Here is a 26,517-nt window from a genome sequence, read left to right as displayed (position 1 = left end):
TTCTTTGACCTGACACTCATGTGAGTGGCTATTTTTTCAACATATTTTTTTTTACTACTACTGCACTCAGTCTGCACCCTCTTTACTTTTTCATTTCCTAAATTTATATCCACTGCTTTAGCATTATTTTGGCAGGTAAACCTTTTCTATGTGTGGTTCAGCTATGTATTTAGCATTTAAATTTTACTAAATACATCCTAAAATCATAGAGACCAGTGTTCAGAGATTATTTTTTTTATTGACTTTTGTTTTGACCTCGGCTGACCTTAAACATCTGTGGGAATAGAGAAAGCAAACTTAACTGTTGAAAAAAAGGTAATATTTATATTTCCTTTTTGTGCATAAACAGAAAATATATACATTTGAATCTCCATTTGCACCACTGTACACAATTCACTTCTTATCCCAGTTTGGCAATTTTATATGCTAAACTGCAGTTTTACACATTTACTGGAAAACAGATTTCAGAGTACGGTAGTTCGTTACAGAATGCACCAGTAGCATGGAGCCGTGCCTTCTACAAACAAAATCTAAACAAAATGCTGTTTAAAACAAAGTATTTGTGACTATCAAAATATACAATTTGAGTTGTAGACATTATGCAAACTTTTAATTAAAAAATATCACACTATCTGTTGTGAATGCAAGTTATGGCAGTAAGTCCTTGGAGCCAAGATGGTTGGTTGTTCAAGGAATTTTTTACTTTTAACAGTTCCACCCTTAGGGCATTTTATAAATCCATACTTTGCTCTCCAAATGCAGACATATTTCAGAACCGTAGGTGTGATTTGTGCTTCACCATGTATCTAAAACAAAAAAAAAAAAAAAGGTTTAGTTTATGTTGTGTTAGAATTGCTCATTAAAGAAAATATCAACTTTCAAAATAAAAGCATGTGCATCTATTAGTGTACTTTTGGCTCCTAAGAAAATCTGTGCTTGATGTATGAAGATATATGGTGACAACAGCATCGTTCTAATTGAAGAATTTGTCCCCAAAGAAACCTCCGATATAAGGACACTATTTAGCCCCTTGATGGACTGTATATTCTATCAAATGTTCATCCATTCATATTCAGTTATAATTTAACCCTTAGGCTAAGCTTTTCTTATTTTTGTATTATTTTGGGTAGCGCACCTAGTTCCATTCCTATTTCTGTCTAAACATCATGTTCAAGGTTTTTTTTTAGGTTGCAGCACCTTTGGTCACGTTTTTATTTTATACTATTTCACATTTTTTATTAATTTTCATTGGCGGTAGCGCAGATTGTCCATGTTACAGTGATATGCAATTAGCGGACCTCCAGCTGTTGTAAAACTACAAGTCCCATCATGCCTCTGCTTCTGGGTGTCATGCTTGTGGCTGTCAATCTTGCTATGCCTCATGGGATTTGTAGTTTTACAACAGCTGGAGGTCCGCTAATTGCATATTTCTGCCTTGAGGCGTCAACAGCAAAACACAGCGCTCAAGGAATATCTGCCTCATTTTCAGGCAGATCATCCTCCTGGTTAGGCCTGTCAGGCCGTCTGATCTGATACTTTACGGACTGTCAGATACCAATTGCTGCAACAGCTGGCTGAATAGCTGAACTTTCCAAAAAAATGGAAGCCTTTAATGACTCCAATTTTGCCATCAACAATTTTGTCTTTCAAGCCCTGTGCGTTATCTACCGGACAAATCAAGTTCTTGTTTAAGGAAGAGACTGCTGCATCTACGGCTGGCATGCTCCACTTCTTAAACTTTTCATCCATGGGACACACAGTTGTGCTAATAAGTTTATATACCCTGGCAGAAATTATAATTTCTTGCCCATTTTTCAGAGAACATGAATGATAACACAAAAACATTTCTTTCACTCCTGGTTAGTGTTTGGCTGAAGCCATTTATTATTAATCAACTGTGTTTACTCTTTTTAAATCATAATGGCAACAGAAACTACCCAAATGACCCTGATCAAAAGTTTACATACTCTGGTGATTTTGGCCTGATAACATGCACACAAGTTGACACAAAAGGGGTTTGAATGGCTATTAAAAAGGTAACCATCCTCATCTGTGATCTGTTTGCTTGTAATTAGTGTATAAAAAGGTCAATGAGTTTCTGGACTCCTGACATACCCTTGCATCTTTCATCCAGTGCTGCACTGACGTTTCTGGATTCTGAGTCATGGGGAAAGCAAAAGAATTGTCATAGGATCTGCGGGAAAAGGTAGTTGAACTGTATAAAACAGGAAAGGGATATATAAAAAGATATCCAAGGAATTGGGAATGCCAATCAGCAGCGTTCAAACTCTAATCAAGAAGTAGAAAATGAGGGGTTCTGTTGAAACAAACCACGGTAAGGTAGACCAACTGAAATTTCAGACACAACTGCCAGGAAAAATTGTTCGGGATGCAAAGAAAAACCCACAAATAACTTCAGGTGAAATACAGGACTCTCTGAAAACGTGGTGTGATTGTTTCAAGACGCACAATAAAGAGGCACTTGAAGAAAGATGGGCTGCATGGTAGAGTCACCAGAAGAAAGCCATTACTACGCAAATGCCACAGTGTCCCGCTTACAATACGCCAAACATCACAGAAACCAGCCTCAAACCTTCTGGCACAAAGTAATTTGGAGTGATGAGACCAAAATTTTGCTTTTTTGCCACAACCATAAACGCTACATTTGGAGAGGAGTCAACAAGACCTATGATGAAAGGTATGGAGGTGGATCGCTGATGTTTTGGGGATGTGTGAGCTACAAAGGCATAGGAAATTTGGTCAAAATTGTTGGCAAGATGAATGCAGTGTGTTATCAAAAAATACTGGAGGAACATTTGCATTCAGCCAGGAAGCTGCGCATGGGACGTACTTGGACATTCCAACATGAAAATGATCCAAAACACAAGGTCAAGTCGACCTGTCATTGGCTACAGCAGAATAAAGTGAAGGTTCTGGAGTGGCCATCTTGGTCTCCTGACCTCAATATCATTGAGCCACTCTGTGAGATCTCAAACGTGCACTTCATGCTAGACAGCCCAAGAATTTACAGAAACTGGAGGCTTTTTGCCAAGAGGAATGAGCAGCTTTACCATCTGAGAAGATAAAGAGCCTCATTCACAAATACCACAAAAGACTGCAAGCTGTCATTGAGGTTAAAGGGGGCAATACACAGTATTAAGAACTGGGGTATGTAAACTTTTGATCAGGGTCATATGGGTAGTTTCTGTTGCCACTATGATCTAAAAAGAGTAAACACAGTTGATTGATAATAAATGGCTTCAGCCAAACACTAACCATGAGTGAAAGAAAAGTTTTTGTGTTATCATTCATATTTGCTGAAAAATGGCAAAGAAATCATAAATTCTGCCAGGGTATGTACACTTATGAGCACAACTGTAAAAGGGAAAACCTCTTAGGACAAACGAAAATTCTGTCAGGATGTTCCCAATCAGCATATACCACCTGTTCCAACAGAGGATGTAAGGGGAAAGCCTGTGTGGCCTGAAGAGGCCTCAGGGATCCCAAAGAGGACCAGGGAGGCTCAGTAACCTCTGCAAGAGGCAACTTAAAGGCAGAACGAACCATTTTGGTAAGAGTCAGGATCAAAAGCCTCTGTGATTGAGAGGCAGACACCAACTGGATATCTTTTTGTCCAGATTGCTCGGAAGCAGACTCATCCGCCAGGCCATCCACAGAATACTGAGCTTTAAAGTGGATGTAAACCCAATGTCATCCTTTCTAAACTACTGCCATAGGGGTTATCTATAAGGATATACATGCCTCCTGCATGTATCTTTACCTGTCAAATGTCTCCCCTCTGTCTGTTATTAGACCCGAAAAACGGCATATTCTGTGGGTGGGTCTGTTGTCTGGAGCTCGGTGGGTGGAGTCGTGATGTCAGTAGACTCCCCGCCCACCTCTACACTGCCCTTGTTAATATGCATTTTCTCCTGTGTATTTCTAACACTGAACTTCTGCTATGATCTCTAACATCCAGTGAAAAGACAGGAAAGTAACCACATGACTTCAGCATGCCAAATCATGCTGAGGTGTGGAACAGCCAATCCTTGCAGAGCTGCTGAAGAAAGGAGTGGGAGAGGGAATTAAAAAATCATGACTGTGTCTTAGGCTGTCACTCACAGCAAGGGGGAGTATTTGACAAAGTTTTTCTCAGTTTGTCAAGATTTTTCCCACTGAACAATAAAAGAGGCTTGCTCAGAGATGGATTAACTCTGTGTGGCAAGACTGGGCTCAAATGATAGCAAATCTTATACTCTACAGTATGATATATATAAAAAAAAAAAAATATATATATTTTTTTCAGGCTTACATCCACTTTAAGCTCTTCCCCATCCTCAACCAATTCCTGCTCCAGACTAAGAGGCTCCAAGAAGGCGGATCTGTCACCCTGCGGGATGGAGGCAATCATGCCAGCAATCCTGTGCTCTAACCCGGCTAGGGCTGAGAACAGTTCATACTTAGTGATAAAGGGTGAAGCAGCAGCGTTGACTGTAGGCACAATCACAGATAGGCACAGCGGCTCAGATTGCTCGGAAGCCTCTGGTCCTTCAGGGGATACAACACCAGGGATAGTAGGGAGACTAGGTTCATCAGGAACTACTGATGACATAGGTGTGCCCTTGCCTGTAGTGTTAGTCCCGCTCCTTTTTTTGAAGACATTTACTAGCCACAAAAAGGGAGTACCTTGGTGTAGCATTAACACACCTCAGAAGGGAGACCCTTTAATAGGGCTCACCAAGCCCCTATGCAACAATCCTGCCAAGCACCTTTATCCTGCCAAGCAACATCTGGTGACTCACGTGACCCGGGTAAGGAGAAATGACCCGCTGCAAGTGCCTGGTTCAGAGCCTGCTCTGTGTTCACAGCTGCCTTCTGGAATCCCCGCATGCTTGGCATATACAGCTTAACCACTTTCTGCCCGGCCTATAGCAGAATGACAGCTGGGCATTGGCACTGTTATCCTGACTGGGCGTCATATGACGTCCAGCAGGATAACAGCCGCCGTGCGCCCACGGGGGCGCGCAACGTAGCGATCGGTGGCGTGGTGTGTCAGCGACACACCGCGACACCGATCTCGGTAAAGAGCCTCTGACGGAGGCTCTTTAATACGTGATCAGCCTTGTCCAATCACAAAAAAAAAAAAAAAAAAAAAAAAAGGAAAAAAAAAAAAAGCGTGTTAATGGACTGCGCCAACTATTAAAATAAATTTGTGTACCACCACTACTATTTATAACCATAGACCTTAATAGAAAAACTATTTGTTCGGTGATTAATAAGCCCTCAGGCACTATTAATTATACCCTTCAAAAAATGTATATATACACGCGCTCGTTTGCCCAGATGAGTGAACATATGAAAGTACGTGTCCTAAGCCATAGGGTTCAAATCATAAGTACAATAACAACATGAAAATATGTAGAAACAACAAAACTAAAGAAATGAAACTGCTACTGTGAAATCAAATAAAACAATTCAATATACATCTTTAGTGAAATGTTCAATGCACTCAGTGCAGTGGATGATTACAAGCAGCTATTAAGTCCCAGATGAGTCGCCTCAGTGAGTGATCAGCCAGCTCCTATAGATTCATCTCTTAAGGCCCCTTTCACACGGATGGATAGAATTGTACTTTTAGCTACGGATTTTCTAGTTTTCTACTGCAGCTAAAAGCACACAACGCTTTCCTATGGCCCCATTCACACACTGTGTTTAGCTGCGATTTATTTACATGCGGTTTGGTGCGGAAAGAAAAAATAGAATTGACTGTGTCCAGAAGCGATTTAGCGTAGCTATATGCACATAACTGCAGGTAATCGCAGTGTACCATTTCTCCTGTGGATAGCAGCGGCAACAAGGGAAGAAAAGCAACAGGAAGCACATCAGAAATGGCAAGATTGTTCCAAATGAAGTTAAACGCAGCTAAACGAAGCCGCATGTAAACGCAGGTAATTGCACTGTACAAATGCAGCTGATCGCAGTGCCTGGAGTCTTGAATATCACAGAACATATTATATGCTTTTAACTGCGGCAGAACAGCCTTCCGTGTGCCCAATTGTGCAACGAAGTACCACTCTTTTGTAATTCCACCAACACTTATAGATTGGCCACTCACCAGATACAGGTGAATGTGCGCCTTTGGTTCATTTCTTGGATAACCACTCCACACAATGGATCAATCTGCACCCTCTTCAGACTACCAGTTCTCATGAAAAATAAATGGCCAGCGTGGTATAGTATTATCTAAACTTGTTTATTTAAAAAGGTATAAAAAGACTATTGCACTCACATGTTTATGTGCCCATAAGGCGGCACCAAGCTGTTCCAGCCGTGTATGCGGGGTCCGGAATGCCGGTGTGCATTCCCCTGTGTTTCCTACTCCGTGTGTGTTCCAAGCTTCGCTCTCACTGGCCAGGAAGTGACGTCAAAATAGTCTGAAGAGGGTGCAGATTGATCCATTGTACTGGTGTCTCATATATCCCCTTCCCAATCGCCGGGGGAGACCCAGCCGGGTTGCCTTACTGTTGTACCCCCTCCGAGGCTCAGGTAAACAGTCCTATTATTTCATCTCATCCTCCCCATTTTACAATTGTGTAAAAAACCTTCTACGTGGTACTATTACTGTATTTTCATCTATATTCACAGATGTATTGTCCTGATGAAGCGGTAAACCTGCGAAACATGTCGTAATATCATGTCATCTGAACTCTTACCTTATATGTGTGTTTTTTTTATTACATTTATATAAATAAACTTTGTGATTTTTTTTCACCAGTGATTTGTACTATATATGTATACTGTACCGCAATAGTCCACTTACCCCCTTTTTTCGGTGAGTTTGGGGTGGGGCCCATACTCCCTAATGATCTTCCTCAGTTTTGTAGGAATGAAAACCTTTTTAGGATTGTGCCAAGCATCACGCAAAGCAGTTAGTTTGCATGTGTTTTTCTAAACTTCGCCAGCCATTTAGTGACCTATTGGAGCTTGTTTAGGCTGAGGAAATTCCAGTGTTGCTAGGGCAAGGCTAGTATGCACTGATAAGTGAGCCAACAGTGGAAAGCATATGGCAGATGGCCTTCGCTTTTACGTCAAAATGCAGGTGTTGAAACTTACTCTGCAGGATTCTCCATCGTGCCTAAATCCGCCTTCCCCAACATCATCTTCAAAGAGGTTTAGTCCTACTCCTGAAAAGATTCAGGCAGTGATGGCCCCCCCATTTACATTCAGGGCGCCGGACGCATGGATTCCAATGGGGTTTTTTTTTATGAAGCACGTGATTAGAGCCTGAGGATGTGCTCGGGGGACAGTTGGATTGTTTGGGTGGAATGAACCACCAGCCGCTACTGGATTCAGGGGATGGAGAAGGAAAAGAGCACTTCTGGGCCCTGAATGCTAAAGATTCTAGAAGGGCAAGGAATTTTACAAAAATATTATAGTTAAAGTGAAATCTGACTTTGGTATGCTGCCTGAGAGGAAGCACAAATTAGAGGAAAAGAGCGGTGTCGCTATAAGATCTTGTTCGAGTCCATGCAGGGTAGCACTTATCACCTCAAGTGTTTCACTGGTTTTCCTCAATGCTGCCCATAGCATGAGTACCATTAGGCTCTTTTCTCTGCTCTTCAGTGCCTTCTGGTCTCTGCTATTGCTAAGTGAAGGCATTCCCTTTGGGGTACTCAAGAACATGGATGTTCAATGAGAGGATATTAGCGTGTCTGGGAACAGAGCTACGATAACCCAGACACAGAATGATGTTCAATGGCTGTCTCTGTATCAGCCGAGATGCCGAAAAGGCATGCTTTTTGCATTCTCCGCAGAAATGGAGGGTGGAATGCATCAGCCAGAATGCAAAGTGCAACTATATCACCACCCCAACAGCAAAGCTTTGTTGGAACAATCTGTCAAATAAAATAACATTACCTACCACCCTAACACCAACATAGTAGAGTCGTTTACAAAATGGATACAAAGTGAATAACACCGCTAACGTAAAAAACGGTACCCAGTCCCAAATGTAAGAAACCCTGTTTTACCTCATACAAGCTGCACAGTTCCCTAAGGGGACCAAACCTCACCTGTCACAGTGGACACACCCCTAAAGGGGTCTTCAGGGTCTGGGTGCCACAGGCACTACAGCCCTGGACCTGTATAGCACCCTGTGATCAAATTGCATGATGTGCCAAGGTTAGTGCTAAATGCAGGGATCCAGTGCCTGAAGCAAATATTAGAGTCCGGTTTTACTACTGTGGGACCAAGTACAGTTTCCAAGATGTAGATCAGGAAACTGATAGCAAGGCCCAAGAAAATATGAAGTTGGATATAAAATAAGTGCAAGTCGAAGTGGTGAAGCAAAAAAAAAAAAAAAAAGTTTACAAAACTTCTCTAGAGCAGATATTATTGAAAATATATATATATATATATATATATATATATATATATATATATATATATATATATATATAAATAAAATAGGATTTTTATGACAGCTTACCTGTAAAATCCTATTCCTTGAAGTACATCATGGGACAAAGAGCCATAGTAATTACTATGTGGGATATAGGCCACCTTCAGGTGATGGACACCGGCACACCTTAAGACAGGAAGTCCACTCCCTATGTAACCCCTTCCACTACTGGGAGCACCTCAGTTTTTGTAGCAAAGCAATACACGTGTATACCAGAAAGAGGAGAGGGACCTCTGTGTCCCGTGATGTACTTCAAAGAAAAGGATTTTACAAGCAAGCTGTTATAAAAATCTTATTTTCTTAATCGTACATCACGGGACACAGAGCCATAGTAATTACTATGTGGGATGTCCCAGAGCAATGCCAACTGAGAGGAGGGAGACACAACAGAATTAGGGCAACATGAGACTCGAGAACTTATACCGCTGCCTGCAGCACACTACGCCCAAAAGGCGATATCCTCATGCCTTTTTTTTTACATTCAACTAATAAAATCTAGCAAATGTATGGACTGAAGACCAAGTTGAAGCCTTGCAGATTTGAACCATGGAAGCTTGGTGATGCACTCCCACGAAGCACTAAGAGTCCTAGTGGAGTGCGCTTTTGTTTTGAGAGGGTGGAATCCTCCTCTTTAAGCCTGAACAGTTACTTGCTGAATCCATTTAGAAATAGTAGATTTCGATGCTGCCTGTCCTTTCTAGGACCTTCAGGCAACACAACAAAACATCTGTTTTTCGAATCTGAGCAGTCAGCTTCAAGTAGACCTTGAGTGCTCTCACCACATCAAGAGAATGTAGTCATTTCCCTTCCGTAGAACAGAGTTCTGGGAAAAATGAAGGTAGAATATCCTGGTTCGGATAAAAACTAGACACTACCTTGGGTAGAAAGTTAGAATGAGGACGCAATACTACCTTATCCTTGTGAATAATCAAATATGGCTCTTTACAAGAAAGAGCAGCCAACTCGGATACCCTTCTTGCAGAAGATATGGCTACCAGAAAATGAGTTTCCTTGTCAAAAGGACCAAGGGAATATGCTGTATCGGCTCAAAAAGGCTGTTTCAGCAATGATGACAGACCTAAATTCAAGTCCCAAAGGTTTAGGGATGACTTAACCGGAGGATTAAGCCGCATTACCCACTGAATAAGCTACGAACCAAAGAATGCGAAGCAAGTGGTTGTTGAAATAATACCGATAAGACCAAAACCTGGCCTTTGATAGCTTCATTTCTAACCCCATCTACAGAATTAAAGAATTCTACCCATGACATACTTCCTGGGGTGCCAATCCCTGGATTCACACCAGGAGACATATGCTTTCCAGACTCTATAATCTATTATTCTGGAAGCCAGCTTCTCTGCATTAATCAAGGTAATTATCACTGGACCTGACAGCCTACGCTTCTTCAGAATGTGGGTCTCAATAGCCAAACGTTTTAAATTTAGCATTTGTAAGGTAGGATGGAATACAGGACCTTGAGAGAGAAGGTCTGGACGTGGTGGTAGGGTCCATGAATCCCTTACCGCCATCTTTATGATCTCTGCATACAAGATCTTCTAGACCACAAGAATCACCGATTTCCCTTCCTGCGAATACTAAGGCATCTGTTCCGCATGCTAGCAGATCCCTTGTTCTTAACACAAAGTTGACGATTCTCTTGTTGAACCTGGACGCAAACAGATCTACGTCTGGGATCCCTCATCACGGCCGAGATGCCAGGAAGATATCGGGGTGAAGGGAACATTCTCCTGGGAACAATTGCTGGCGACTCAAGTAGTCCGCCTGCCAAACATCTATTCCCGGAATGACGACTGCCGATAGGCAAGGTACATTGTTTTCTGCCCAAGTTAAGATACGATGCACCTCTCTGGGCCGCACGACTTCTCGTGCCCCTCCTTGGTGATAGATATAGGCCACTGCTGTGGCATTGTCGGATTGGATCCTGACAGGACAATTCCGTAACCATGAACGTCCAGGCCCTCAGGGCTAAGCGCGCTGCCCGGATCTCTAGAATGTTGATGGGCAAGGTCACTGTTACCATCTTCCAGGTAACTGGTAGGAAAGATTTTCCCTGGAGACAGATACATTGGGAAATCTAGAGCTTGGATCTTCTTGTTCCAAGCTAAGATACTGTTTTGCAGCAGCCTCAAGTGAAACTAAGCATAAGGAACTGCCTCTAATGAAACCACCATCTTTCCCAACAACCTCATGCAAAGCCGAATAGTATTCTTCTTTGCTTTGACCACCTGAATCAGTTCCTTTATGGCCCTGATCTTTGCCTGGGGTAAGAATACCCTTTTCTGGGCTGTATCAATCAGACCCAGGTATTCTAATCTCCTTGATAGTTTTTTTTTAAGGAGGATTTCTCTAGGTTGAGAATCCAACCTAGGTATTCCAGGTAGTTGACTGTGGATCATACTTTGGTCTAAGCGGACTACCGACTGGTCTATCAGGAGCAGATCATCTAGGTAAGCTATAATCGTTAGAGGGGTAGAGAAGGAAGTGACAGCTGAGTGTAGTATTAACAAATGATGTTTAATGACAAAAGGTAAAAACACACTTACAGGATAAAAACATATAAAAGGCTCATCTGTATAGGTATGTGGTCCTCGGTGTTCCCTCTGATCCTGTGGTGGTGACGCTGCAGGGATGCTGGGCTGCAGAAGGTGGATTACCAGCCGGGAGCTCCTTCTGTGGCCATCAGGAAGAGACTAGGGGCCGGCGTGGAGCGTGCATGACGTCACAGGTCGTCTGTCTGCTTCTGGGTTCGGTATCCAGGGGAGGGATCGTCCAGGGAGGAGGGCTAGCAGGGAGGTTGAGAGAAGGCTACGCGCTCGGAGCCACTGCTCCTTCAATAGGCCTAATAGGGAAGTGTCAGCAATGTGCTTTTATATGGCAGTGCTGTGGGATAACAGGTCCCAGCATCTGTCAAAAGAAAGCACAGCGCCACCTGTGGGCGGGAGGGGAACTACAAGGTAACATAATATACACAGAGAAAAAAAGGAGGTTATATGTGCATATGTAAGTATAAAAGCATAACATAATAATAATTCCCATGGTGATGATACAAAAGAACCAGAAAATACAACGGTAAAGATAAAAAAACAAAAACAAAAAAAAAAAAACAAAACAAAAATTAATCCCGGCCAAATACCCTGCCGCTGAGCGGTATAAACGTCTTTGCCAGCAAGAAACTTACTGGATCTACTCTTTGGGCACTTTAGCACCTGGGGGGTTGAATGAGGATATTGAGGTGCACACACTACTTTAAGCCACCCCGTTTCCTCATGAGACCACCCCTACAGATGTAGCCTTGCTACAATATATATATATATATCTTTAAGAACCCTGCATAGATACGTGCTTCCCTGTTTCTTGTGTTTTCCCAATACGCATGCTTTATCCATGTCCACTTCTTATACCATAATTTTTTCACTATTTTTTTTTGCATTCCTCTTTTTTTTTTATTATTTAATTCTGTTTTTATTTTTTTTTTAAATAATTTTTAATTTTAATTAATATTTTTATTATGTTTTTATTTTTGTTTTCATTTTCACATTTATCTTTATTTTTTTTTTTTTTAATCTTTACCGTTGTATTTTCAGGTTCTTTTGTATCATCACCATGGGAATTATTATTATGTTATGCTTTTATACTTACATATACACATATGTGTGTATGTATATATATATATATATATATATATATATATATATATGTGTGTGTGTGTGTGTGTATGTATATATACCGTATTTATCGGCGTATAACACGCACCCCAAGTTTAGGAGAGAATTTTAAGGAAAAAAACTTTTAGGAGGGAAGTTTAAGGAAAAAAAAACTTACATTTAAATGCCCATCAATGCAGCCTCATCAGTGTTCATCTGCAGCCTTGTTAGTGTCATTGCAGCCTTTTCAGTGTCAGTGCAGCCTTGTCGGTGCAGCTTTGCCCCAGTGCAGTCTTGTCAGTGCAGCTTTGCCCCAGTGCAGTCTTGTCAGTGCAGCTTTGCCCCCAGTGTCCATGCTTGATCGCCGCCGACATACACAGTACAGATCACCGCCGACAGTAGTTTGTGTTTTAAATATGGCGCCGCGGAGTTCGGAGGGACTCGGCGCCGGCGGAACTGAACGAACGCCGCCAAGATACACATAGTCGAGTGTATTCGGCTCTTTCCGGTGCCGCTCACAGTCCCGCCCTATGATAGACATAACACAGGTCCAATGGCGGGACTGGGCGTGACTGTGAGCGGCGCCGGAAAGAGCCGAATACACTCGACTATGTGTATCTCGGCTCTGTGATTTCGGCGGCGCTCGTTCAGCTCTGCCGAGTCCCTCTGAACTCTGCGGCGCCATATTTAAAACTACTCGCTATGTGAATGTCGGCGGCGATCGCCGCCGATAGCTCACAATTAGCGGGGATTGGCCTACAACACGCACCCACGATTTTCCCCTGATTTTAAGGGGGAAAAAGTGCGTGTTATACGCCGATAAACACGGTATATGTGTGTGTGTATATATATATTTATACTTACCTCCATTTTTTGCCCCCATTGTTACTCCCATTTTTACTATTGTTAATATTATTGTCTCCATGTTTTCTACCATGCACTTCTTCACATATACCTTTCCATAACACTATTATATAACCTCCTTTTTTTCTCTGTGTATATTATGTTACCTTGTAGTTCCCCTCCTGCCCACAGGTGGAGCTGTGCTTTCTTTTGACAGATGCTGGGACCTGTTATCCCACAGCACTGCCATATAAAAGCACATTGCTGACACCTCCCTATTAGGCCTATTGAAGGAGCACTGGCTCCGAGCGCGTAGCCTTCTCTCAACCTCCCTGCTAGCCCTCCTCCCTGGACGATCCCTCCCCTGGATACCGAACCCAGAAGCAGACGGACCTGTGACGTCATGCACGCTTCAAGTTCACGCCGGCCCCTAGTCTCTTCCTGATGGCCACAGAAGGAGCTCCCGGCTGGTAATCCACCTTCTGCAGCCCAGCATCCCTGCAGCGTCACCACCACAGGATCAGAGGGAACACCGAGGACCACATACCTATACAGATGAGCCTTTTATATGTTTTTATCCTGTAAGTGTGTTTTTACCTGGTGTCATTAAACATCATCTGTTAATACTACACTCAGCTGGCGCTTCCTTCTCTACCCCTCTCTCATCCATCACAGAGCCAGCTCTCTGAGGACAGCAGCCGCCTAGCCTACTTTAACCATTACATTACCGTTTACCACTTAACCCTTGAACTTCCAGCCTGTCCCCTATGGACTAAGTTGCTCAGCCCTTTATATCTCCTGTTATATATGGACTTGTGTGTATGCGCTTACAGTTACCAATACTCTGTCTGTCTGTTACCCTGCTTTAACGGAGCTGCATTACCAAGCGTCATTCATTAATTTACTAATCTTATTTTATTTCATATTATTTTTATTGTTTTATATGTCCATTGGTAATTTATCTACCACGATCTGTTCCTATGGATCTCCTAGCTGCCATTGAGGAACACAAACATGTCATCTTGGAAGAATTTTATGCCCTATTCCCCGCCCATTTTTGCAAAAAGGACTGCCATATCACAGGCTCCAAGATCCCCATGCCCAAACTATGCACCCATTTTAGAAAACTAGAGGACCTGATCTCCACTGCCAATCAGCAGTGGTGGGACAAGTTCTTCTTACAGTCATCCATACAACATAAAATCTCCCCCAGAGGACTTAGAGTCCTGAAACAATGTGCCTTCCTCGACCCAGAGCTCCACACCGAATGGGCTCACGTATCCGAATTTTGTACAGCAAAATGGATGGGCATCATCATCCAACAGAGAGACAGGAAATATATGATTCTCAAAGATAAAATCATCACACTTTGTAAAACCATTTGTGATACCATTCACATGGTTCAGCATGCTTAAGAGAAACACAATTAGAAATGAAGATAACACCATTGCCAGCAAACTTGGCAAATTTAGAAGGGACCTGTTTGATTACAACACTAATCAAGTATTCAGCTGGAAACACACAAAAAAACCCCAATCAGGGCATACCTCCTGGGCCCCGCCCACTCATGTCCATCCGGCTACAAGAGAACACCCCTGGACCTAGTTTGAAACCCCAACCCAGGCCCCCACCCCACAACATACCCAGACCCTGGTCAATGTCATGGCACACTCCCCAGCCTCCTACCATCCCCAAATTCTATTCCCCCAAGCCGAAACGGTCCAGGAACAGAACAAAAAAAGCCCCCATCACTCAGACAACAGCATCTTGCCCCAATGACAGTTCTACATCACCATCCTATCCCGCCCAAGGAGTAGTTTCCACGGATGTTCCCGTGTCCACCCAGTTGCCCAATCCAGAACAGGACTCCGATCATGATTCACTTAGCAATCACCCTAACCACATCCAAGAGCAGCAACCCCCAGCGTGGTTGGATAACCTACCCCTTACCCAGTTGCACAAGCCCAAATCCCCTAAGACTGCAACCACTAGTAATACATTAGCCTCCACCTTGGATAATGATTTTTTAGTATGTACCCCCCCTCCATTCCTCACCAAAAGAAAACACGAAAGAGGACGGAGGGGGGGATGAGGAAGGAAGGTCAGGAAAAATGCGGAAACTGTAAAAACCTACAACCTGTCACGCACTGTACTCACCTCATATGACATATGCCTCCTTGGTAAGGGGCTCACCTTTGCCCCCATCATGCAACCCAATACCTTTACGCTATTCAAGGATCTCAACAAATTTATCAGAGACCTGACTGTTCAGAGATATTTCAGCATCCAATCCTCCAAACAGGTGTCTGACAATACTTACCAGACACCTCACCCAACGGACCATGACATACTTGATGAGACTGATCAACCGGCACTTGCTCAACTCGAGGAACTATATGCCGAAAACTTTAGCGCCGACCTGGAATGGCTCACCCAACACTGCCCCACCTCTCCTCCAGTCAGGCATACCACACTACGCCCCAAATCCATTTTTAACCCCACCAACAACAAAGGCCCTTACCTACAAACCTTTTACCAGGTAGTATACTCGGACGTCATCAAAATGTGTAACACCAACCATGAACACATCTACATCAAATCCAATCTCTCTCCTTTAGAACGCCAGGCTCTAGAACAGCTCACTCTCAACAAGTCCATTGTCATCAAACCCGTGGACAAAGGGGGTAGTATAGTGATCCAAGAAAAGGATGATGTCCGTGAATCACGTAGACTGCTCTCCGACACCAATACTTACTCCATCCTCTCCAGTGACCCCACATCCAAGTTCGCCCTTGAAGTTGCAACACTGGTCAACCGAGCCCTGACAGAAAAAATCATTTCCAAATCCGAAGCCTCTTTTATTACAAAAAATTTCTATAAAGTCCCCTACTTCTACCATCTACCCAAGATCCATAAAGATCTAACCAATCCCCCTGGCCGTCCAATTGTAGCCTCTATGGACAGCGTCACTAGTGGCTTCTCCATCTACATTGACCAATTCCTTCAACCTTTGGCACAGAACCTCCCATCCTACATACATGATGGACCCCACCTACTTGATATGCTGAAGCCTTACACTTGGGAACAGAACTACTGGTGGCTCTCTCTTGATGTTTTATTATACACCTCCATCCCCCACATTGTGGGAGTCCGTGCTGTTGAACACTTCCTGGCCAATGATCCCCTCACCAACCCCCGGCAAGCCAATTTAATTCTTGAGGCCTTAACCTTTTGCCTCAAACACAACTACTTTGAATCAGAAGGCACACACTACCTCCAGATCAATGGAACAGCCATGGGGGCTAACTTTGCCCCCAGTTATGCCAATCTCACCGTGGGATATTGGGAACATATGTACCTTGCAGCTGACCATCCCCACGTGATATATTACGATCGATACATCGACGATATAGTGATCATCTGGGATGGCACGTTTGATGACATCATGACCTTTGTACAATACTGCAACCATAACAGCTTGGGCCTATCCTTCACTCACGTTGCTGACCCTGACACTTTGGCCTTTCTAGACCTCGAGCTTTGCCACGACAACAAAACTATATATGCAAGAAACTTTACCAAACCTACTGCTGGTAATTCATTTATACACTATGATAGCTGCCACCATCCAAGATGGGTCAACAACATCCCCGCAGCCAATTCTGCCGCCTTCGAAGGAATTGTACCAGAGACTCAGACTATGACACCCACGGACAACTTCTGTCAAAAAAATTCCTAGATAAAGGATACCCCACCCCACTTACAGACGCGGCCTTCCATCATTACCGTAGTCTATCCCCAGGCCCCAACCGTCCTCCTACCACTGGTAAACAACCTACCCGCTTCATCACGCAATTTCATGACAAACACAAGAAAATGGAGAAGATCCTGGCTTCACACTGGCCTATTCTGTTGGAAGACCCTCATCTCAGAACCACAGTTGATACCAAACCTAAAGTGGCATATAGAAAATCCAGAAACATTAAGAGTAAAATTGCACACAGTAGAATTAAGCCTACCCAACCCAACTCATCACCACTTACCCTGATACCCCTCAGAGGGATGTATCAATGCAAAAAACCCCTCTGCTTAACCTGCCAGTTCATACAACACTGTCAGAAAACCTTCACTGTCAAAAGGAAAAAACTATACCCTAAAAGAATTCCACAACTGTTCAACTGACTTCGTTATATACTGCCTCACCTGCCCCTGTGGCCTAATATATGTCGGCAGAACCATCAGAGCCCTTAGGGCACGTTTTGGGGAGCACCAGCGCTTTATTGAAAAAGGCCGTGACCACCACAGCATCCCTAAACACTTCCTGACTCACCACGGCCGATCTACAGCTGGCCTCAGTGTGTGGGTCATTGAATCAATCCCGGCCAAATACCCTGCTGCTGAGTGGTATAAACGTCTTTGCCAGCAAGAAACTTACTGGATCTACTCTTTGGGCACTTTAGCACCTGGGGGGTTGAACGAGGATATTGAGGTGCACACACTACTTTAAGCCACCCCGTTTCCTCATGAGACCACCCCTACAGATGTAGCCTTGCTACAATATATATATCTTTAAGAACCCTGCACAGATATGTGCTTCCCTGTTTCTTGTGTTTTCCCAATACGCATGCTTTATCCATGTCCACTTCTTATACCATAATTTTTTCACCATTTTTTTTTTTTGTATGTGTATATATATATATTTTTATACTTACCTACATTTTTTTGCCCCCATTGTTACTCCCATTTTTACTATTGTTAATATTATTGTCTCCATGTTTTCTACCATGCACTTCTTCATATATACGTTTCCATGACACTGACTATTATATAACCTCCTTTTTTTTTCTCTGTGTATATTATGTTACCTTGTAGTTCCCCTCCCGCCCACAGGTGGCGCTGTGCTTTCTTTTGACAGATGCTGGGACCTGTTATCCCACAGCACTGCCATATAAAAGCACATTGCTGACACCTCCCTATTAGGCCTATTGAAGGAGCAGTGGCTCCGAGCGCATAGCCTTCTCTCAACCTCCCTGCTAGCCCTCCTTCCTGGACGATCCCTCCCCTGGATACCGAACCCAGAAGCAGATGGACGACCTGTGACGTCATGTGCGCTCCACGCCGGCCCCTAGTCTCTTCCTGATGGCCACAGAAGGAGCTCCCGGCTGGTAATCCACCTTCTGCAGCCCAGCATCCCTGCAGCGTCACCACCACAGGATCAGAGGGAACACCGAGGACCACATACCTATATACAGATGAGCCTTTTATATGTTTTTATCCTGTAAGTGTGTTTTTACCTGGTGTCATTAAACATCATTTGTTAATACTACACTCAGCTGGCACTTCCTTCTCTACCCCTCTCTCATCCATCACAGAGCCAGCTCTCTGAGGACAGCAGCCGCCTAGCCTACCAGCCTACTTTAACCATTACATTACCGGTTACCACTTAACCCTTGAACTTCCAGCCTGTCCCCTATGGACTAAGTTGCTCAGCCCTTTATATCTCCTGTTATATATGGACTTGTGTGTTTGCGCTTACAGTTACCAATACTCTGTTAAGCTACAATCGTTATACCTTGGGCCCTTGATCCAGCTACAGGAGGGGCAAGGACCTTCGTAAATACTAGAGGGTGCAGTAGCTAGACCGAAAGGCAGAGCTACAAACTGAAAACAAAGATTTTATACTTCGAAACGTAGATATTTCTGGTGAGCGGGAAATATGGGTACCTGGAGGTATGCATCCCTGATGTCTATTGACGCCAGAAGTTCTCCACCTTGTAGGACGGAGACCATTGATCAGATAGACTATGCGAAAAGAGCGGATATTCAGAAACCGGTTTAGATCTTTGAGATCTAGAATGGGTCTGACATACCCATTTGATTTTGGTACCGTGAAAAGGTTTAAATAAAACCCCAATTCCTGCTCTTGCATGAGAACCACTAAGATTAATTTTTTGAGACAGAAGATGGTCCAATGCTTGAAAGAGAAACTTCTTTTCCTCTGGAATCTGAGAAAACGAGGAGACGGGGAATTTCAGAACTCAAGCTTGTACCCTAGAGTTATTGAGGAAGTCACCAATCTGCAGCCTACGGCACCTGGTATTCCCAGGTGGTCCCCCATCCAGGTACTGACCAGGCCCGACCCTGCATAGCCTCAGAGATCAGACAAGATTGAGCGCTTTCAGGGTGATGTGGCTGTAGGCTCCCGACACTCTTCCTACCAGACCCGTGAGAACTGCAGGACTCCCCCCACTTCGAGCGAGTGGGGGCACCCACTCATAAGGAGGCTCCAGGTCCCCTCCTGAACTTGACGGTGGAGGCCGTCGTGACTGCCTGGAGGCAGATGCTCCTGACCCTAGAGAAGGAGCTTGTTTAACCACTTCCCGCCCGGCCTATAGCAGATGCCGGCCGGTGGTTCAGTTATCCTGACTGGGCGTCATATGACGCCCTGCAGTATAACAGCCGCCACACGCCCGTGGGGGAGCTCATCGCGGCAATCGATGGTGCGGTGTGTCAGTCTGACACACCGCTGCACTGATCTCGGTAAAGAGCCTCCAGAGGAGACTCTACCACGTGATCAGCCGATCCAATCACGGCTGATCATGATGTAAACAGGAAGAGCCGGTGATCACTTACATGCCCCTTTTTAGCTTTTGTGTCTGACAGCTGCAGTCAGCAAAAAATTGAGCCCTTTAAAAGTACCCCTGTGCTGGACGTTGCTGCACGCCAACGCCGCGCTAAGCCAAGAGCACTCCGTTTTCCCACCGCGCCCTCCTCCTCTTTTTAAAAAAGAGCATTTTCCCGCGCGGGCCTCCGATTCGATGGGATTCGGAGGTGGAATTCGGAGATGTGTGTGGGGGGAGGGCAGCGAGGAGGAGGGCTGTGACAAACCACCGTACAGATGCGGTGGAGAACGGAGCGGTATCCGCCGATCGTTCTGGCTTCTCCCTCTACTCAGAGGAGGGGAGCTTTTGTACGGGTAGGGGGTGTTTTTGGGGAAAATCCCCCCCCCACACACACACATCTTACCGGAGTCCTGTAACTGCTAGCCGGAAGAAGCTGCAGCTTCTGCTGACACAGCATGATCTGAGAAAGCATGACAAGGTACGTGCTCTATACAGCCCCCCAGTTGTGACTTTTAGGCATGACAACATTTACTTTTTAAAGGAGACAATGTCTTACTTTTTAAAGGAGACGATGTGACTGTGATCACGATTTTCTTGTTTCTAATAAAGTTTTGTTTATTTTACTATATCATTCTCAGCAAATTGTCTCTGAACTGCCTTAAAAGTCCCATTGGGGTTATTTTTTCCGTATTTCCTCCCAAAGGTGTGGACTTGATATACGGACAATTTTTTCAGATTTCTTATTTGCATTTGTTTTAGGTTCCATTTGTGCACTTTACTTTTTGTTTGGACTAGGGTATTATTTTTTTGCACACATTTTTCCTGGCTCTGCATTATGCCATCACTGCAGGTCAATGCCGCCCCCTTGACACCAATAGGACCTTCCTGAAAAAGTAGTATAAAAGGCAGGCAGTACCTGGTGACGTTGTTCTTATTTTGTCCTCACTCCGGATGTTACTGATGATTTCTATGTATTCCTGCTGAGAGATCCTGGAGGATGCGACATGGTGGAAGGCCCTCTTGTTGGAAGTAAATCCCCCTGAAATTGGGCGCTCCTGGTGCCGGGGTAGAAGCTACCGCATAATATGCAAAGGTTTTTGTATGTGGCTAAAACCGCCATCTTGGGCTCTTCCTCTCTTTCCTGCTTTGTGTCTCCCACGTGCAGCCAACATGCGTTTCATGCTGGCCAGCAACCCTGTTAACCTGAGTGAACCATTGTGGTGGGTTGGCCGGTGCTTGCGGCTCCTCCCCCTCGGCTCTCCGACTTTCCAGAGTGCGGGCTCATGATGTCAGAGTGCCATCTCCGATTAGCTGAGGCACACTGGACGCCCATTGGACAAGCGATCCTTAAAGCTCCGACGCGGCGAGTCTTACACTGCTGCTGCCCTCGGCTGTCAGTGTGCTTAGGTGAGGATTCAGCTGTGGCTGCGCCAGGGTATTGGGTTATACTGCCCTGCTAACCTCTCCTATCTGTCCCTTTAGTCTGCTGGGGAAGGGATCTCAATTCACCTTATTTTCTACCTGCCTGTGCCATGCTGTCTGTGGAACTGGTGAGTGTTACAGGTTAGTCTTCCCTATAGTAGCTTTTTTTTCTGGATTAAGCTTCTGATCTAAAACTCCCTTTCCTTAGCCCAGTATAAGCTCACCAGCTCCTGTGGATGAGGCACTGGAGACTACGGAAAGGTAGGGACTGCTTATGGATTCCTGTGTAGTCCTTTCTGCCTCTTAATATTGAGCAGTCTTTGTTTATTGCAGGGGGGAGAGGCTCTTCACATAAGAATCGCAAGAGGGTAATATCTTAAGCCAGTGATCATCTTTCAACATCGCCACGTCTTTCTCATTCTAAAGCAAAATTCAAGCGACCCCATATGCATCAGGAATCCTCTTCTGTTTCAGCCGGCCCATCCTCTAGGCATTGTCATACAGGCTCACCTATGGGTAGAAGGGCTATGGATCCTACTGGTCCGATGGCTAATATTTTTTGGGCGTGTGAAGGCGTATCTATGCCATCCAAACGGCTGTGTGAATCGTGCTTCAGGGAGGCCTCTCAGTCCAGCCAAGTGGTGAAAGAGGATATCAATTGGTACATTAAAGAGGCAGTTCAGGATAGTGTAAAAGATCTTTTGCCTGCCCCCTCCAGGAAAGGTAGGTCTGTGCACCAGACGGTACAGGAAGACGATTCACCGAAACCAGGGCTGGTGACCAGTGGGTCTGATGTAGACTCTGAAAGGGCGCAAGATTAAATGGATTCATTTTCTTTTGATTTTTCCTTAATTCCTGCTTTCATTATGACAGTTAAGCAGGTTATTTAATGGGAGGTGGTTACCTTGGTTCCTCAAGATCAGAGGAAAAGTTTCCCTAACCTAAAGTATCTGCCTAGGTTTCCTCTTATGGAGGAGATAAAGGAACTGATAGAAGATGAGTGGGCCAAGCCGCATAGAAAACCAGCGTTTCAGAACAGAGTGAATAAACGTTATCCATTCTGGCCGTCAGATTTAGAATCCTCCAAAAGTGGACGCATTTTTGCAACACTAAGCAAGGCATATTACGCTGCCACCGAAGGAGACAGTGCCTTTCAAAGACTCCATGGAGACGAGGTCTGATTCATTTCATTTTCAGAAGCAACACTCTTTGGGAAAACTCTCGATACGTCAGGTGACTGGGGGGAAATCTGGCCTCCTCCCCCAGGATCGGAGACGTCGAACACAGTCCTTTGGCACAAATAGGAGACCTCGGGAGCAGTTCAGAGACGCAAGATCCTACCGACTGGGTAGGGAGTTTAACCGTTTCTCATGGCGCCCACGCAACTCCTTTGGAGATCGTGCAAAGTCCAAGGCCTCTCAGCCTCCCAAGTCTTTCTAAAAGGTTGACCACCAAGATGTTGCCAGTAGGGGCCCATTTTGGCAACTTCTTGGTGGAGAGAATATTGGATGCATGGGTCCTGCGTATGGTTGACGAAGGGTTTCATCTTCACTTTGAAATTCCGCCTCCAGCAAAAGTTTTTGTCGCGACAAAGGTCCCTGCGTCTTCAGAGAAGCGAGTCGCTGGAATCCCACGTTTCAGAGTTGCCGAGTCTGCAGGCTATAGACCCGGTTCCAAAATCAGAAGAGGGCAGGGGTGTTTATTCCCCTTTATTTCTGGTGCAGAAATCTTCAGGCAAGTGGCGCCCTGTTTTAGACCTCAAATACCTAAACGCTTTTCTGAAACAGGAGTCTTTCCACATGGAATCTCTCAGGACCATATCCGCGGTAGTACAAAGAGAAGATTGGATGATCGATAGAGTAGCCAAGGCTCATCAGCGGTATCTCAGGTTCAACTTCAACGGCAGCCATTTTCAGTTCAAATGCTTACCCTATGGTCGCAAAAGTTTTAGTGAAGGTAATTGCTTTTCTTTGTGAAAGGGGTATTCCCATATTTCATTATCTGGACGATGTCCTTGTGTTGGCACAAACCAAAGATCTTCTAATAAAGCACCGGGACCAAGCCTTGCAAATCTTGTTGGAATTCCTTTGGATGGTAAACTCACCAAAAAGCCACCTCATAACCACCACAAAACATCACATACCTGGGTATGATCTTCGATACAGTGCAATACAAATTTTCCTATCGGAGGACAAGGTCAATCTTCTTTGTGCAGAAGCAACAGAAATGATGTCTTCAACGGTGATTACCGTACATTGGGCCATGAGCTTTTTGGGCCTCTTAACAGCATGTATTCCAGCGTTGGCTTGGGCAGTGTGGCATACGAGGAGGTTTCAGTTCTGCCTCCTAAATAGGTGGCATTGCGGTTCTCTGAACCAGAAGCCCCAAGTTCCTCGCTTCATTTCCAACAGCCTTCTGTGGTGAACCAAGGAAAGCAACCTCTCTTTGGTCAGACCCCCCCCCCCCATCCTGGAGGCTGGATCACAATTACTACTGATGCCAGTCTCCAGGGTTGGGGAACCATCGCTTGTCATGCTCCTCAAATCTCCTGGAGCTGAAGGCAGCCAGGGAGGCGCTCAAAACATTTTTGCCTGTAATTCGGGGCAGAAGGGTCAAGATGATGATGAACACAATGGCAGTTTCGTACATTATGAAACAAGGGGGCACAGGGAGTCTTCAGCTTCTCCGGGTGGCAGCAGAGATTTTCTTATTTGCCAAAGCACATTTACTGGACCTGTCTGCATCGTATCTACCGGGCCCTCAGAACACCCTGGCAGATCAGCTGAGCCGGAAGTTCTCAAGCCACACGGAATAAATGCTGAATCCAATATACCTGGTGGAGATCTTCGCCCGGTGGGTGGTTCCCGACATAGATTTGATGGCAACGCCATTCAACTGTCAGGTGCCTCAATTCTTCTTCTGCCTCTTCTATCCAGAGGCTCTAGGCCAAGATGCGCTCTCTCAGAAATGGCACTTAAAACAAGTTTACCTGTTTCCGCCTATTGCCCTGATTCTCATGTCATTATTGAAGATCATGGAGGAGAAAGTACCAGCTATTTCAATTGCTCCATTCTGGCTGAGGAGGCCATGGTTTCCCCTTCTGTGTCACCTAGCGGCGTGTCCTCCAATCAGACTGCTTCAAGTCCGAGACCTGCTCCTTTGCAATGGCCGCACTCACCCCAACCCGGCCCGTCTTGGCCTTGACTGAATTTGAGAGGGGTAAGCTGTGAGACTTGAACTTCTCTCGTTCAGTAATGTCCACCCTTCTATCAGCCAGGAAGAATTCTACCAACTCCACATATTACAGAGTGTGGCAGAGGTTCGAAGCTTTTGAGGCCCAGCAAGGATTTTCTTTCTGCTCCCCCACATTGGCTAATATTCTGGACTTATTGCAGTCCGGCCTCGATGCAGGACTTGTCTACAACACCCTGAAAGTCCAGGTGTCAGCGCTTTCAGCCATTACGGATATCTCATGGTCAAGAGAGTCTCTAGTGGTCCGGTTCCTCAGAGCAGCTATCAAGATCCGCCCGCCAATTCGCTCCTTTTTTCAAACATGGGATTTGACATTGGTCTTGACAGGGTTGCTGAAGTCACCCTTCTTTCCGGATACAAAATGTTTGCTATGGAATCTCACCTTGAAGATGGTGTTTTTGACAGCCTTAGTCTCAACTAGGCGAGTCTCAGACATTGCTGCAGGGAACCATTCTTCAACTTCTTCCCGGATAGCATGGTATTACGGTCTTCCCCAAGTTTTCTCCCTAAGGTCTCGTCGGAATTCCATTTTAATTGGGAATCAGTCCTGCTGGCCTTTTCACCTTCTCCAACAGACAGGGAAGAGTCTAGATGGTGAGACCTGGGCATGAAATCTCTTCTCCAAATATACTTGGCCAGAACTGAGCCATTTTGGAAGTCAAATGCCCACTTTATTTTTCTGAAGGGTCCTCGAATGGGCATGCCAGCCCCCCCCCCCCCCCCCCCCCCCCAAAAAAAAAAAAATCAACTCTACATGGATCGTGAAGACTATCTAATCGACTTACTCTCGAGAAGGCCACCCCCTCCGCAAGAGGTCCTGGCACACTCCACAAGGGCAGTTTCATCCTTATGGGCAGCTTGGTTCAAAGTTAGTTAAGTTGTAAGGCGGCAAGCTGGAGGTCACCTAATACCTTCATAAAACGCTATAAGCTGGATGTGGCGTCGTCAAGATATGCTCACATGGGAGCGTCTGTGTTGTCTAATGCTCTGTGTATAAAGAGAAAAAGTGTGCAACAAAACATATAACTTTCTTAATATGAAAAGGAAAAATTGACAATGGTGGGTAATGACAGTAAATTTTAAAACATAATAAAAAGTCCAAAACACGGTGCTCCAATGGTGAACGCATTTAAGGGACACTGAAGAAATCACTCAATACTTCTATCCAGAGAATAAAGCAAACAATGCCGCTTACCAGATTCGCTGGATCTCAAATTTATAGAGATCAAACACGCTTTTCAAGGGATAACTCAGATCAAGGCTAGTCCTCCATGGGTTCATCCGATACAGGGATCCTAGTAATACAGCAAACTCTCCCGCGGTATGGGTATTCTGTAGTTGCAACAGTATCGTTAACCAGGAAATCTCCAGCAGTGGGATAAATCATATGATAGAAAAGAGAGGCTTCATGGTGCAGTACTCCAGTTTTAAAAATGTATTGAAAAGTTTTTAAGCTAGCCTCCGTTCCCAGTCGATGCCTTGTATGGGGAAATGCGTCGGGTAGAGCACTTGTTCTTGGCGTCACCACACATTAGCTGGCTGGCTTGAGCCGCGGCTGTTTGAATGTACCGTTCACTGTCTTTTTTGGATGTCAGTGCCTATGAAAACTTTTCAATACATTTTTAAAATTGGAGTACTGCAACATGAAGCCTCTTTTCTCTATCATATGATTTATCCCACTGCTGGAGATTGCCTGGTTAAGGATACTGTTGCAACTACAGGGTAACCATACTGCGGGAGAGTTTGCTGTATTACTAGGTTCCCTGTATCGGATGAACCCATGGAGGACTATCCTGATCCGAGTGATCCCTTGATGAGTGTGATTGATCTCTATAATTTGTGATCCGGCAAATATGGTAAGCGCCATTGTTTCGCTTTATTCTCTGGATATAAGAATCAAGTTATTTCTTCAGTGTCCCTTAAATTCGTTCACCATTGGAGCACCATGTTTTGGACTTTTATTGTGTTTTAAAATGTACCGTCATTACACACCATTGTCAATATTTCCTTTCATATTAAGGAAGAGATAGAGAATATATATATATATATATATATATATATATATATATATATATATATATATATATATATAGTTTGGTTGTACACTTTTTCTTTTTATACACATGTATTAGCTGAATATTCAGGCTATTTAAGTTGCAGCACCAGTGTGTAGTTTTTTCTAGGGGTAGCGCAGTTTGCCTTGTGGAAATTTAATTTGCTATAAAACTATACAATAATTTATTTACTAATT

At 44.4% G+C, this 26,517-nt stretch overlaps 1 protein-coding gene and 1 pseudogene across 1 annotated transcript in view; both read right to left on the bottom strand.

Moving 5' to 3' along the window:
• Positions 1–218: 218 nt before the first annotated feature.
• Positions 219–26,517, bottom strand: part of CDC73 (cell division cycle 73) — a 247,593-nt gene continuing 221,294 nt past the window's right edge. Inside the window, exon 17 of the mRNA XM_073592885.1 lies at positions 219–806. Within this exon, the coding sequence (XP_073448986.1) occupies positions 770–806 (37 nt within the window). The 3' untranslated portion in view covers positions 219–769. The remainder of the gene's footprint in view (positions 807–26,517) is intronic.
• Positions 19,051–19,169, bottom strand: LOC141104097 (5S ribosomal RNA; annotated as a pseudogene).

Source organism: Aquarana catesbeiana, linkage group LG07, assembly GCF_042186555.1.
Source record: "Aquarana catesbeiana isolate 2022-GZ linkage group LG07, ASM4218655v1, whole genome shotgun sequence".
NCBI classification, from domain to species: Eukaryota; Metazoa; Chordata; class Amphibia; order Anura; family Ranidae; genus Aquarana; species Aquarana catesbeiana.
Note: the sequence above shows the minus strand (reverse complement) of the source record. Positions and strands in the feature narration are given on the sequence as shown.